This window comes from Euleptes europaea, chromosome 4, assembly GCF_029931775.1.
Source record: "Euleptes europaea isolate rEulEur1 chromosome 4, rEulEur1.hap1, whole genome shotgun sequence".
NCBI lineage: Eukaryota > Metazoa > Chordata > Lepidosauria > Squamata > Sphaerodactylidae > Euleptes > Euleptes europaea.
In genome coordinates this window covers 117095936-117110761 of record NC_079315.1, presented here as the reverse complement: position 1 = coordinate 117110761, position 14826 = coordinate 117095936, and the positions used below count along the sequence as shown (strand labels likewise).

The 14826-nt window shown below is 44.9% G+C and overlaps 1 protein-coding gene across 1 annotated transcript in view; it reads left to right on the top strand.

Moving 5' to 3' along the window:
• Nucleotides 1-14826, top strand: part of PIK3C3 (phosphatidylinositol 3-kinase catalytic subunit type 3) — a 112046-nt gene that overhangs the window by 14633 nt on the left and 82587 nt on the right. Inside the window, exons 6-11 of the mRNA XM_056848007.1 lie at nt 4621-4707; nt 5828-5923; nt 7806-7877; nt 9108-9212; nt 13116-13208; nt 13808-13993. Of these exons, the coding sequence (XP_056703985.1) occupies nt 4621-4707; nt 5828-5923; nt 7806-7877; nt 9108-9212; nt 13116-13208; nt 13808-13993 (639 nt within the window). The remainder of the gene's footprint in view (nt 1-4620; nt 4708-5827; nt 5924-7805; nt 7878-9107; nt 9213-13115; nt 13209-13807; nt 13994-14826) is intronic.

Sequence of the window (14826 nt, the reverse complement as noted above, 5' to 3'; positions counted from 1 at the left end):
CACCCCCTTGCCGGAGTTCCCGGCCACGGTCACCTCGGGGCCTGGGGTCTCGCCCAAGCCGTTGCTTGGACAAGTTCAGGAGTTGTTTGCGATTCTCGATGTCAGCAGCATGGCGAACCCAACCTTCCACATCCGGGGGGTTCCCTTGCATGAAGGCCCAATGTTGGAGGTCTGGGTTGAGACCCTCCCTGAAACATTGTACCAAGGTAGCTTCACTCCAGTCCAGAATTCGGCTAGCCAGTGACTGGAACTCACTTGCATACTGCGCCACCGACTTAGTCCCTTGGCGCAGTTGCATCAGGGAGGCTTTAGCCCGCTCACCCAGAGTCGGGTCCTCAAAACGGTTTCGGAGTGCTACCATGAACTCGTCCAGGGTTCGCAGCACCGGCGAGCGGAGTTCATACTGCAACACCATCCAGGCAGCCGCCTCCCCTTGCAGTAAGGAAGCCACGTACTGCACCCGGGACTCCTCAGAAACGAAGGTTCGGCCTTGTTCCCGCATAAAAATATCTACTTGGACCATAAAAAAGGTTAACTGGTCTCCCGACCCGTCATACGTGACTTTCAGGTCCCGACGGGCCGGGGGGGCAGGGGTTGCGGGCGGAACTACCGGCGCCCCGTCTGGGGGAGCACCGGCTGGAGGTTGCAACTTCAGCGCATCTAGGGTCGTGGCCATCTCACCCATTACGCGTTGCATGATCTCCATCTGCTCCTGCATAGCCCGGCGGTCTTCCTGCCACTGCTTTCGTTCTTCCTCCATGAGGGCCTCTTTGCGGGCCGGGTCCCCTTCGAGTCCCGTGCTGGGGAAGGCCAACCGGCGATCCTTCGCCGCAGTCCGCGAGAGCGACCAGCCCTTGGGAGAGTCCAGCCAATAAGTAAGCCCCCGGGGACGTCCGTCCCGATCTTGGTCGGGGGCGCGACCCTTCGGTTTCTTTGGCTTGGCTCCCTCCTCCTTCGGGTCCGGCTTCTCCGGCTCGTCCGGTTCCTTGGGGGCATCGGGGTTAGGGGTGGTGTCCTCGTCGGCTGACATTCTGTCCAAAGCGGTACAGCTGCAGTCCGAGAGGCAAGGACTTGCAACTTAATGTGAGAGATCCCCCTCTCTGAGTTTGCTTCTCCAAATCAGTTGCTCAGACGTTGATACAGAAACAATAGATTTATTGAAGCCTTCAGGAGATGAGACAGGCACAGGTAGAAAGTTGCAAGTGAGGGGCTATACGGGTTTACAGAATATATTGACTCCAGGGCACTGGGGCACTGGGGTTCACACTTATTGTTATGGGAAGTTACAAGCTTGGCATAATACAAAACATCAGACGGATCCCAGGAAGTCTGGTGCGGCTATCACACTTCCAAGGCCGCACCGGCCTGAGGGAGTACTGGCAGGAAGAACAGCGGGGGGGAAGATACATGGGCCATCAGGCCTGGCGCCTGAGACCAGAAGGTGTGAACTGCTTTTACGAGTTCACTGATAACACCGCAGGTGATGGAAAGCAGAGACACAAAGACAGAGACCCTCACACCAGTGAACAGGGGAGTGGCTGTTGCATCCAACAATGCCAGGGTTTGAACCTGAGACCTTCTGCATGCCAACTAGATGCTCGATCACTGAGCCACGGCTCCCCTCGGAGGGAGGGGTTACATTTCTTACATTCCCAGTGGGTATAGGTATAACCCTGCGAGTACTAGAGGCTTTGATGCAGAGGTAGCTTTTGCGTTATGCCCCTTGGCTTTGCGCTTGCGTCCTCTAATAACACTAACTGGAGCAGTAAGCCAGAAGTGTGTTGCATGCCGGTTCCTAGTTGCACCAAGTATTGAGTTTGAGCTTTTGTTGAACCTTGGAAAGGCATTGTGGGATACACGTTTCCATCGAAACACTTTAAGTTCTGTTCAGAGGACCTTCTTGGATTTGCCAAGAGAGCCAGCGTGGTGTAGTGGTTCAGAGCGGTGGTTTGGAGCAGTGGACTCTAATCTAGAGAACCGGGTTTGATTCCCCGCTCCTTCACATGAGCGGCGGAGGCTAATCTGGTGAACCGGGTTGGTTTCCCCGCTCCTACACATGAAGCCAGCTGGGTGACCTTGGGCTAGTCACAGCTCTCTCAGCCCCACCTACCCCACAGGGTGTCTGTTGTGGGGAGGGGAAGGGCAGATGTTTGTAAGCCGGTTTGATTCTTCCTTGAGTGGTAGGGAAAGTTGGCATATAAAATCCAGCTCTTCTTCTTGCTCTGCTGGCACGCACACATCAGGCGCACTAATGATCTGCAGACGGATCTCCCAGCTGGCCCCCCTGAACTCTTCATGACATTTCTGCCATTTGTCTTAGTCTACCAGGTGTTCTGTTTTACGCCCCTGGCTTTGCATCCCTGGATGGCCCAGCAAAATCTGGAGTTTCACAAGTCACTGGTTAGCCCCTACTGTTGGCTTGGAGCAGGGATTTTTTGGGGGGAGAGTTGTTCAGCGGACCTATTTGAGTCATGTGTTGCTAAGGACAAAACTAGATGTCGTGGGGGAGGGGGCTGTTCCACCCACAAGGGAAGTTGTGTGTTTGGTAGGGTTGCCAACCTCCAGGTACTAGCTGGAGATCTCCTGCTATCACAACTGATCTCCAGCCGATAGAGATCAGTCCACCTGGAGGAAACGGCTGCTTTGGCAATTGGACTCTGTGGCAAGTCCCTCCCCTCCCCAAACCTCACCCTCAGGCTTCACCCCCAAAAACCTCCCGCCAATGGCGAAGAAGGACCTGGCAACCCTATAGATACCGCTATATAACTATGGAGAAATGTTTCCCTTTGGAGAGGAATATGAATAACAGTGAAGCTCAGTTTAGGACTCTTTTGCCAGATGTTCAGTTTATACGTAGATGCTAACTCGGCTTCAATAATCTTGAATGCATTTGGGTTGCCGCAGTTGTGCTTTGGGAATGATCCAGCTAAAACGAATAACATTTGTCCCGTTGCTTTCAATCTGGATTTACATACATACATACATACATACATATACACACACACACATATATACATACATACATACACACACACACACACACACATATACATATATATATATATACACACACACATATACATACATATATATATATATATATATAGGAAAAATGGGAAAAAGAAAAACAAGTCAAAAAAGAAAAAAAGAAAAATTGTTACAGTCCATATGATTGTGTATCACAGTACATAGTTTATGCATATCTGAACGTGAAGAGATAGTCAATGAAACTATATCAAGTTATAACATCCATTCTACCCTTATAACATCATATGTGGCTAATCTTTTACATATTGATAATAAAGTTTTGAATTTTCCTAAAACAACTCATGCTGTTGTTTGTTGTTAGCTCAATCTGGAAAATTAAATATGCTTAGGATTGTCATTGTGAAGCTTCCGAGTTGAGCATGCTAAGGGTTGCACTGAAAATATCTCTTTTTTGACTGGATGAAGCCCTTCGGCAAACCTTTTCTGCCCCTCGGCCTCTCGCACGGCAACGATTGTGCGATGAATCTTTCGTCCATAACGGCCATTCAGCACGTCCTAATTATTACCCATGTGAGCCAGCATGGTGTAGTAGTTAAGAGCGAAGGCCGCTAATCTGGAGAACCGGGTTCGATTCCTCACTCGTACACGTGAAGCTAGCTGGGTGACCTTGGGCTAGTCACAGTTCTCTCTGAACGCTCCTTTGAAGGAGAATCAAACTGTACCATGCTGTAGTGGTTAAGAGTGGTGGACTTTAATCTGGAGAAACGGGTTTGATTCCCCGCTCCTCCGCATGAGCAGCGGACTCTAATCTGGAGAACCTGGATCGATTCCCCACTCCTCCACGTGAGTGGCGGACACTAATCTGGTTTCCCCACTCATGCACATGGAGCCAGCGGGGTGACCTGGGGCTAGTCACAGCTCTCTCAGCCCCACCTACCTCGCAAGGTGTCTGTTGTAGGGAGGGGAAGGGAAGGTGATTGTAAGCCAGTTTGATTCTCCTTAAACGGTAGAGAAAATCAGCATATAAAAACCAACTCTTCCTCTTCCTCCTTCAACTTCTTCAGTGAAATGTACATCATGTCGAATGGTGTTTATTCTTCTCCCCCCCACCCCTTGCATATACATATAACCTTTATTAGCATAAATAGTTATGGTCATGAGATCAGAAATAACAGGTGTTTCATAAAAAATTACAATATTTAGGATTGCCCCCCCTAATGTCTTCAACACAATGAGCCTTAAGGATAACCCCCCCTCATTTTTTAACGGGATCATTTAAAGGATACTTTTTGATCTAATCCCTTATTTATACTTTGTATTAATTTTTATATTAGGTATTGAATTAATAATGTTGGATAAAATAAGAACAGGTTAATTAAAATAATATTGGGATTAGCTCCGTTAGCAAAAGTTAATACAATTCATTTTTAGCTGGAAGAGGGAGAGGGGGAAGTCATTTTATTGTTAAATTAGAGATACCATTTGTTTGTTTTTTATTATTGCTATTATATTGTTTTTGTCGATATATTAAATGAAGAAAATAAAAATTATTATTTTTTAAAAAAGGATAATCCCCCCCTCCCTAGCTGCAGCGATTTAAATAATGCATCTGTATCTTTCCTCCGTTGGCAGCTCACCAAATCTCACCGGCAAGGTCACATGGTAAAAGTAGACTGGCTGGACAGACTGACCTTTCGAGAAATCGAAATGATCAATGAGGTAGGTCGCTGCACGCGTTGGACTCCTAATGAGCTTCAAGACTTGGTTTACTTGGCTGCAGTTTTTTTCCTCTCTGTCCTCCGAGAATATCTCCGTGCTCTGTCTGATGGAGAGCCAGCGTGGTGCAGCGGTTAAGAGCGGTGGTTTGGAGCAGTGGAGTCTGATCTGGAGAACCGGGCTTGATCCCCCACTCCTCCACAGGAGCGGCGGAGGCTAATCTGGTGAACCGGGTTGGTTTCCCCACTCCTCCACATGGAGCCAGCTGGGTGACCCTGGGCTAGACACAGCTCTCTTAGAGCTCTCTCAGCCCTTACCAGGTATCTGTTGTGGGGACGGGAAGGTGATTGTAAGCCACTTTGATTCTTCCTTAAGTGGTGGAGAAAGTCGGCATAGGAAAGCCAGCTCTTCCTCTTCTTCGTTTATTTGGGAGCTGTAGGAAGTAATAAATATGTAACGACTCCTTGCATGTAGAAAACTAGTTGGAAGGGGAAATTGTTCCAGCCTGTTTTAAGAGCATGAGGTGAACCATGTTAGGACTGGACAGTAGCCCTATGTGTGGGCAGTCACCACAGGGGGAGGGAGAGGAAGAATAAGCAGACTGACCCCCACTAGGGTTGCCAGCCTCCAGGTGGGGCCTGGAGATCTCCCAGAGTTACAACTGAGCTCCAGAATACAGATTCTTTGGAGAAAACAACTGCATTGGGGGGTGGATTCTATGGCATCGTACCCTTCAACATCTGCCCTTCCAGCCTCCATCCCCAAATCTCCAGGAATTTCCCAACCCAGAGTTGGCAACCCAATGACTGGGATCAGCAGTGCTCATTTGGGAGCATGGGGTGAATTTTGGAGCATGCTACTTCTGGGAGAACCTTGGTTTTGCTACACCAGCCGTTAACTGGATCCACAAGTTACAAATATTTCCTGTGTGCCCACGAAGGAAGATCCTGAATGCCGACGTTCCTTTCTCATTATGGTGTAAATGTTTCAGTGCCTGATGTTTGCTGCTTTGGGGACCGTATTTGGGTGGAAAGGTGGAGTAGAAATGTTTTAAATTAAAAAAAAAGAATAAATAAAATTACACTCCTCATCTTTAACCTCTTCCCTCCCCCTTTTCATGTAGAGCGAGAAGCGAAGTTCCAATTTCATGTATTTGATGATTGAGTTTCGTTGCGCAAAATATGACGACAAAGAATACGCAATAGTGTATTATGAGAAGGTAGGCAACTTTTGTTGGGTTTTAGCTTTCTCGGAAGCGGGTGCTCCCCAAATTGTGTGTGTATCGCTTTCAACGTGTCTTCCTACCGAGAGGGGCTGTTTTCTTCCAGGATAGTGGCAGACAGCCGCCAGCTGGCGGATGCTTTTGACTGCATGCAAATTGCACGCTCAGGCTTCAGAGTGATTACAGGTTCCAATCATTCCTGTAATACTCTTCAAGTTGGCAGGGTTTTAATAAGCACGAGTGATTTAAGAAGTCGTTAGATTGATTGCTTTGGCGGTTCTCCCTCGTTTCCTTCCCCTGCCCTCCGCGAGAACGTAAGAAAACATAAGAGCAGCCCTGCTGGATCAGACCGAAGCCCACCAACTCCCTCAGTCTGTTCCCACAGTGGCCAACCAGGTGCCTCTAGGAAGCCCGCAAACAAGACGACCGCAGCAGCATTGTCCTGCCTGTATTCCATAGCACCTAATATATAACAGACATGCTCCTCTGATCCTGGAGAGAATAGGTATGCATCATGACTAGTATCCATTTTTACTAGTAGCCATGAACACCCCTCTCCTCCCTGAACATGTCCACTCCCCTCTTAAAGCCTTCATAGTTGGCAATCATCCCCCCATCCTGGGGCAGGGAGTTCCACAATTTAACTCTGCGTTGAGTGGAGAAATACTTCCTTTTATCAGTTTTGAACCTCTCACCCTCCAGCTTCAGCAGATGACCCCGTGTTCTGGTATTATGAGAGAGGGAGAAAAGCTTCTCCCTGTCTACTCTCTCCATACTATGCATAATTTTATAGACCTCTGTCATAATTCCCCTTAACCACCTTTTCCCCCCCAAGTCAAATAGCTCAAAGCGTTTCAACTGCTCCTCATAGTGCTGTTGCTCTAATCCCCTGATCATTTTGGTGGCTGTTTTTTTCACCTTCTCAAACTGCAATAACCTTTTTTAGATGTGGTGACTGAGGAGGGTGTGTGGATCAGTTGCAGAGCATCTGCTTGGCATGCATTTTGACAGCATACCATTACTGTCCACTGTTGCCAGGCAGTCAGAAGCCACTGCAGGGCCTAGCCCCCCCCCCCCCACACACACACACACCATATTTGCCCTACTGTTCTGAAAACCCTCAAGACTTGTAGATAGGCCCAGTTATCAACACCTAAAAAAGAATATTTCAGAGCTTGAGAAGGTGCAGAAAAGAGCAACCGAAATGATCAGGGGGCTAGAGCAACTGCCCTATGAGGAGCAATTGAAACGCTTAGGGTTGCTTAGCTTGGAAAGAAGGTGGTTAAGGGGAGACATGATAGGGGTCTATAAAATTATGCATGGTGTGGAGAGAGTGGTCAGGGAGAAGCTTTTCTCCCTTTCTCATAATACTAGAATGCGGGGTCATCTGCTGAAGCTGGAGGGTGAGAGGTTCAAAACAGATAAAGGGAAGCATTTCTTTACACAACACATAGTTAAATTGTGGAACTCCCTGCCCCAGGATGTGGTGATGGCTGCCAACTTGGAAGGCTTTAAGAGGGGAGTGGACATGTTACTGGAGGAGAGGGATATTCATGGCTACTAGTCAAAATGGATACTAGTCATGATGCATATCTTATTCTCTCCAGGATCAGAGGAGCATGCCTATTATATGAGGTGCTGTTGAACATAGGCAGGTGAATGCTGGAGAGAATGGCTGCTCTGGAGGATGGATCCTATGGTATTATATTTTGCTGAGGTCCCTCCCCAGGCTCCAACCCCAAATCTCCAGGAATTTCCCATCACGGGGTTGGCAACCCTTGTCTGCTGCTGGAATATGTTCAGTAGCATTGGCAAGCCCCACTGATCTTTTATAACCCGAGACGTTTAATGTGCCTCTCTGAATTACTTTGTCGCCTAGGATGGTGATGAGTCGTCTCCATTTTTAACCAGCTCGGAGATCGTGAAGGTTCCCGATCCCCAGATGTCTATGGTAAGTTATTATCTGCATGACATTGCCGGTAGGGGGCAGGAGGGTAGAGTGGGGAGGGAGGGGTGTTTCTTCCTTTAAAAAAAAAAAGTACAAATAAGAACCCTCAATTATTCTAAAATTGAATGTAAGCTTGGGTGTCCCCAGTGGAGAGAAAGTTTGGTAATAAATGAAGTAACATAAATAAAACAAAGCAGCTTGTAATATTCTCCTCAACAGAAGGCAGCTCATATGCTCAAGGCAATCCCCATGTCAATTTTATGTCATGTGCCATGACAACTTCCTTAGCGTTAAGGGGGAAAAGGGGGGAAAAACTCAACCTGAACTAAACTAAAGTTGAGCTAGGAATTATCACAAAAGCATAATATTTATTATACGGTGTATAATATATACGGTGTATACCGTATAATGTATATTATAATTTTGTTTTCATTTTTAGCTCAACTTTAAGGTTTTTAACTTCCTCAGCATTAAGGAAAAAAACGGGGAATAAACTGAACCTGAACTAAACTAAGAACTTGAAAGTTGGGCTAAAAATTATAACAAAATTAAGATATTTATCATACGGTGTACACTGTGTGGTAAATATTATAATTTTGTTACAATTTTTTGATTGACTAAGGGTCTTAACTTCCTCGGTGTTTCCGGAAACTAGAGCTGGCAAATGGAGCGGGTGCAGAGGAGAGCGACAAGGTTGATCAGGGGCCTGGAGACCAAGCCCTATGAGGAAAGGCGGAGGGACCTTATAGTGTTTAGTCTGGAGAAGAGGAGGGTGAGGGGGGACAGGATTGCTCTCTTGAAGTATTCAAAGGGCTGTCCCTTAGAGGAGGGCAGGGAGCTGTTGTTGGCAGCAGAGGAGAGGACTCGCAATAATGGATTTAAATGTCAGGCGGAAAATACCGGTTGGATATTAGGATTTTATTTTTTTTAACAGTAAGAGTTGTTCGACAGTGGAATCAGCTACCTAGGGAGGTGGTAGCTGATTCCTCCTCACTGGCAGTCTTTAAGCAGAGGCTGGACAAACACTTTTCAGGGATTCTCTAGGCTGATCCTGGATTGAGTAGGGGGTTGGACTAGATGGCCCCTTCCAACTCTACGATTCCGTGATTCTGTGTCTCAACCAAACTAACATTACCTTGGTTTTTGCATGTTTTGTTTTTCTTTCTTTTTTTAAAAAAAGAAATATCTGGACAACTACTGACACGGGTTCCTTGGGTTTTTTCCCCTTCTCAGGAAAACTTAGTAGAAAGCAAACACCACAAACTGGCTCGAAGCTTACGAAGTGGACCTTCTGATCACGATCTCAAGCCGAACGCTGCGACACGGGATCAGCTAAATGTAAGTTGTCTGTTGCCGTTTAGATTGTCCCCCCTCTCTGGGCATCTTAGAAGGGGAGTTTATTTATTGAAAACATTTATTAGCTGCCTTTCTTTCTTATGGAGCTCAGTGTAGCTTACAATATAAATGAAATACAGAAAATAAAGTCCATTAAAGGTAAAAAAGGTAACGGTAGTCCCCCTGTGCAAGAAGAAGTAGTAATAGAAGAAGAAGAAGAAGAGTTGGTTTTTATATGCCGGCTTTCTCTACCACTTAAGGGAGACTTACAATCACCTCCCCCCCCATCTCCCCCCCCCACAACAGACACCCTGTGAGGTAGGTGAGGCTGAGGGAGCTCTAAGAGAGCTGAGACTAGTCCAAGGTCACCCAGCTGGCTTCACGTGGAGGAGTGGGGAAACCAACCCGGTTCTCTAGATTAGCTTCCGCCACTCCAAACCACCACTCTTAACCACTACATCACGCTGGCAAGCGCTGAGTCATTACAGACCCATGGAATGAAATCACATTACGATGTTTACTAGGCAGACTTTGTTGACGGGGTGGTTTGCCATTGTCTTCCCCAGTCGTCTACGCTTTAAATAAACCCTTTTCCTCACTCCCCAACATTCTTCAGAAAGGATGTGAGGCCTTGTTTTTGGAAGGAGAGGGCAGAGATTGCCTTCTGCAGCAAAAGCAAAGCTTTTAAAAAATGTGGACTGACTTCCGGGTCGGGCGGCCCCCCCGTCACAAGCGCGGAGTCGTCCGCGCTCCTGCCGTTCGCTGCCTTAGGGCGGAAAACAGCCCTGGGAAGAGCCGGCAAGCGGCACCCCTCGGGGCAAGAGGGGATGCAGTCCTGGGTGCTGGTGGTGGTTTTGCCATGGGAGCGATAACCGCCGAGAAATCGGCGGCGGTCGCTCTGGCAGAGTCCACCGAAGAACCAGCGCCATCTTAAAGAAGACGGCAGGAGAGAGCGAGGTGGGACCCGATTTTGTTTTTTTTGAAATATAAATAAAGAATCTTTGTTTGGATTTAAAATCACTAACTTGGGGTGTGTGGCAATTCCTCTTTTGTGAAGGACAATTTTTGGAATCATCTATAATTCAGTTAAGCTCTGGTTTTATGATTTTTGGCTTTTTGCCAGTTGAGTGACGCACTCAAAAAGTTTTCTCTTTAAAGCCAAGACTATTCAGAAGCAGAAGCAGAAAAGAGGACAATTAAGTGAGATGGCATAGAATTCTTTCTTATTGCTCATGGTGATTGTTCTCTCCATATGTTTCATCTGAATGAAATGATATAAAAGAAATCTTTTGCCCCCCCCTACTCTCCCTTGGATTATAACCTGCTAATTTGCTAACTTCAGTCTTTTTGGCTCACCAATGGGTGAGAAAGAGAAACACACTAAGGACATTTTAAAGGATACAAAGTTGGTGGTACAGCCTCCCATCAGACGGTCCTCTGTGACTCAAATAACTCAAACAACTAAACAGATAACTTCTCCAATAGCAACAACATCTATTGCTGCTAAGATGCCTTTAAAAGTCAAACCAGAAACTAAACCTGAAGTGACTCTGACTTCTGTCTTTGAACTTTTAACTAAGACTCACCAGGATGTGACAGAAATGAAACAGGAGCTATCTCAGAATACAGCTACTATAGCTCAAAATTCAGCTGCAATAGCTTCTTTGCAGGACACTATTTCATCTTTGGCTGTCAGGCAAGACAGGGTGGAAACCAAGCTAAAAAAAAATTCACAAGAAACCAAGGAAACCAAGAAGAAGGTGGATACCCTGGAGATGTCAATAACATCAGTAGCTGACAGACAAGAGACCCAAAATGATCAGATGGCAATGATGGAGCTTAAGATAAAAGAATCTTCCCTACGTATTCGTGGATTGAGAGAGAAAATTGAGGATCGGGACTTGCGAAGATATCTGATGGTTCTCTTGGCAGATTTTTTGCAAGAATCTGAAGAGGTGATTGCAGGGATGATTGTGACAGCCTACAGAATAAATTCAGCATATGCAACCAGGAATAAAGTACCAAGGGACTGCCTGGTTCAACTTTTTTCTAGAAGCCACAGAGACTTAATACTTAATACTCATTATAAAACACCATTGAAAGTTGGAGATGAGTCACTGAGGTTGATGAAAGAAATACCTGCAAGACTGCTGAGGAAGAGGAAGGATTTTATGGAGATTGCCCAGCGTTTAAGACTCAGTGGAATCCAATATAGGTGGGAATATCCGCAGGGGGTCTCTTTCATCTGAGGAATGGAAAAAAGATATATTGAGATTTCTTTGGGGTAAACAGAGACATAGGATTGCATATAATAACTTAATAGAATTAAGGGAGACGGGAGGACTGGGATTACCGGATCTAAAAATATACTACCAAGCGGCATGTTTCACCTGGATTAAAGATTGGATTCTCTTGGAGAATCCTAAGTTATTAGAATTAGAAGGATATAAATTACGATTCGGGTGGCATGCTTATTTGTGGTATGGGAAACAGAAAGTGAATAAGGAATTTAATTCAAATATTATCAGGAAAAATTTATTACAAGTATGGAATAAATATAAAGATGTTCTAGAAAGTAAAACTCCCGGTTGGTTAAATCCTATAGAAGCTTTTATGCGAAGAGGTGCACATTTAAATTTGGATTGTGATATTTATAGAGAACTGATACATTATAGAGATGGGACATGGATATTGAAAACGCGAGAAGAACTTCAACTAAAAGATTGGTTTATGTATTATAAATTAAATGATGTTTTTACTAAAGATAATAGATTGGGATTTAATCAAACTAAGTCTAACTTTGAGACAGCATTATTGAAAGGTAATAAAGGATTGATTGGTAGGATTTATAAAGTACTTATAGAACTGAATTTAGAACAAGAAAGGATTAAACCAGTCATGTTGAAATGGATGAGAGATTTAGGATATAATATTGATTTGGAAATTTGGGAAAAGCTTTGGAAAAATGAATTTAGGTTTACTATTTCGAATGAAATAAGAGAAAATTTATATAAAATGTTTTATAGATGGTATATAACCCCTGTTTTATTAAGTAAAATGAAAAAAGATGACAAAGCGTTATGTTGGAAATGTGGTACTGATATAGGAACGTTTATGCACAGTTGGTGGTTTTGTAAAAAAATTAGGAAATTTTGGCAATTAGTTATAAATGAAACTAATAATCTTATTAAAGTAAAAATTAAGCGAGATCCCGCTTTTTGTTTATTGGGCATTCCAAATAGAGGAATGGATAAAGGTGATAGAGTCATATGTCAATATAGTTTTGCAGCAGCTAGAATCATAATTGCAAAAAAATGGAAGCAAACGATTAAACCTTTAATTAGTGAATGGAGAGAAAAATTATGGTTGTATATGCGGATGGCCAAAATTACAGTATCTTTACATGGTAAAGAGATGGAGGAATTTAAAATTATGTGGTCAAAGGCCGCTGCATATTGGGATAAATCGGCAAAAACGGATTTTAAAAATATACTTAACGAATTATAGTATAATGTGATTTTAATCAATATATAATAATGTGATTTTTTCTAATTGTCACTACACCCCATCGGAAGTCTATTGGTGATGGGCACTGTGGTGGGTGGTGGGTTTTTTGTGAAGTAGGGCGTATTATATATATTCTTATATGTATAACAAAATAACAGTGTAATAATGGAATTGTACGCTCTATGTATAATTTTCTTTTTATTATTATGTATACCTTTTTTTTCTTTTTTCTTTTTTTTTTTTATTATAAAAATCAATAAAAAAAAATAAAAAAAAATGTGGACTGCACTATATTTCATTTCATTTTTCTTTGGGATCAATTGGTAGCCCCATGCAGGTTATGGCAAGAGGGGGGCTACTAAAAATTGAAATGGGGCAATACATGTCCTTTTTCTTTAGATCATATTGAGCTATCCTCCAACTAAGCAGCTAACGTACGAAGAGCAGGATCTCGTCTGGAAATTCCGATATTATCTCACTAATCAAGAAAAGGTAAGAATTGGATTTTCCCTCCAAACAGTATATTTTCCCCCTTCCCCTTCCTCTGTTTTTTTTTTTTTAAATAAAAGGTGTCTTGGGAATTGAGTCCATGGAGACTTTGAAAGGGGGAGAATCTAATTTAAGGCTGAAATTGCCAGGATTCCCCCCAGAGGCTGCAGATTGTATACTTTCCACCTGGAATCTGGAAGAGTTCTAAAGTTGAAGAAGAATTGGTTCTTGTTCCCTGCTTTTCTCTACCTCAAAGCGGCTTACAACCGCCTTCCCTTCCTCTCCCCTCAAAAGGCACCTTGTCAGGTAGGTGGGGCTAAGAGAGTTCGGAGAGAACCGTGACTAGCCCTGTCCCCCAGCAGGCTTCATGTGGAGGAGCAGGGAATTGAACCCGGTTTTCCAGATTACAGTCTGCCGCTCATGTGAATGAACAGGGAATCAAACCTGGTTCTCCAGATTAGAGTCCACGGCTTTTAAGCACTTATTTTCATCCCTGCTACTGAATCTCCTGTGGTACTCTGGCTTGAAAGTACCCTTCTTGGACTCTAAATTATGAACAACAACAAAATGGCCAGTGATTATGTTTTTTTGTTTTGTTTTAGGCTTTGACAAAATTCTTGAAATGCGTCAACTGGCACCTCCCGCAAGAAGCCAAGCAGGCCCTGGAGCTTCTGGGCAAGTGGAAGCCGATGGATGTGGAAGACGGCTTGGAGCTCCTGTCCTCTCACTTTACCAACCCGACGGTGCGCCGTTACGCGGTCGCCAGGTTGCAGCAGGCCGACGATGAGGTGTGGAAGTGGTTTGGTTTGCTCTCAGAGCTCTCCCGGAGTCTAAAACTGACCGTCCTGCCCCACACCCTGGGTTTCCAGATGGCAGATCATTGGGGGAGGGGGTAGCAGAAAAATGGAGGAGAGGTTTGTCAGTAGTTACTAGCTGTGGTGACTAAAGGGAACGTCCATGTTCAGAGATGGTAAAACTCTGAATCCCAGTGCCAGGACGCAACATCGGGGAAGGCCTCAGGTTCTGTGCCCTGTAGTTGGACCTCCAGAGGAATTGGTTGGCCACTGTATGAGACAGGATGCTATACTAGATGGACCACTGACCTGATCCAGCAGGACTCTTCTGATGTTCTTATATTCTTATGAAGGCCTCAGCCTCTATGCCCTGCTGTTGGACCTCCAGAGGAACTGGTTGGCCTCTGTGTGAGACAGGATGCTGGACTAGATGGACCACTGGCCTGATCCAGCAGGGCTCTTCTGATGTTTTTATGAAGGCTTTGTCCTCTGTGCCCTGTTTTTGGACCTCCAGAGGTTCTGGTTGGCCACTGTGTGAGACAGGATGCTGGAATAGACAGACCACTGCTCTGGTCCAGCAGAGCTCTTCTGATGTTCTGATGAAGGCCTCGGTCTCTATGCCCTGTTGTTGGACCACCAGAGGCCCTGATTGGCCACTGTGTGAGAAAGGATGCTGGAATAGATGGACCACTGGTCTGATCCATTAAGGGGGAGAAAAATAGTGATGTCATTGTGGGGGTATATTATAGACCCCCAAGCCAAACTGAAGAGTTAGATGATGCTTTCCTGGAACAGATGTCCAAACATTCAAAAAACAAAGATGTAGT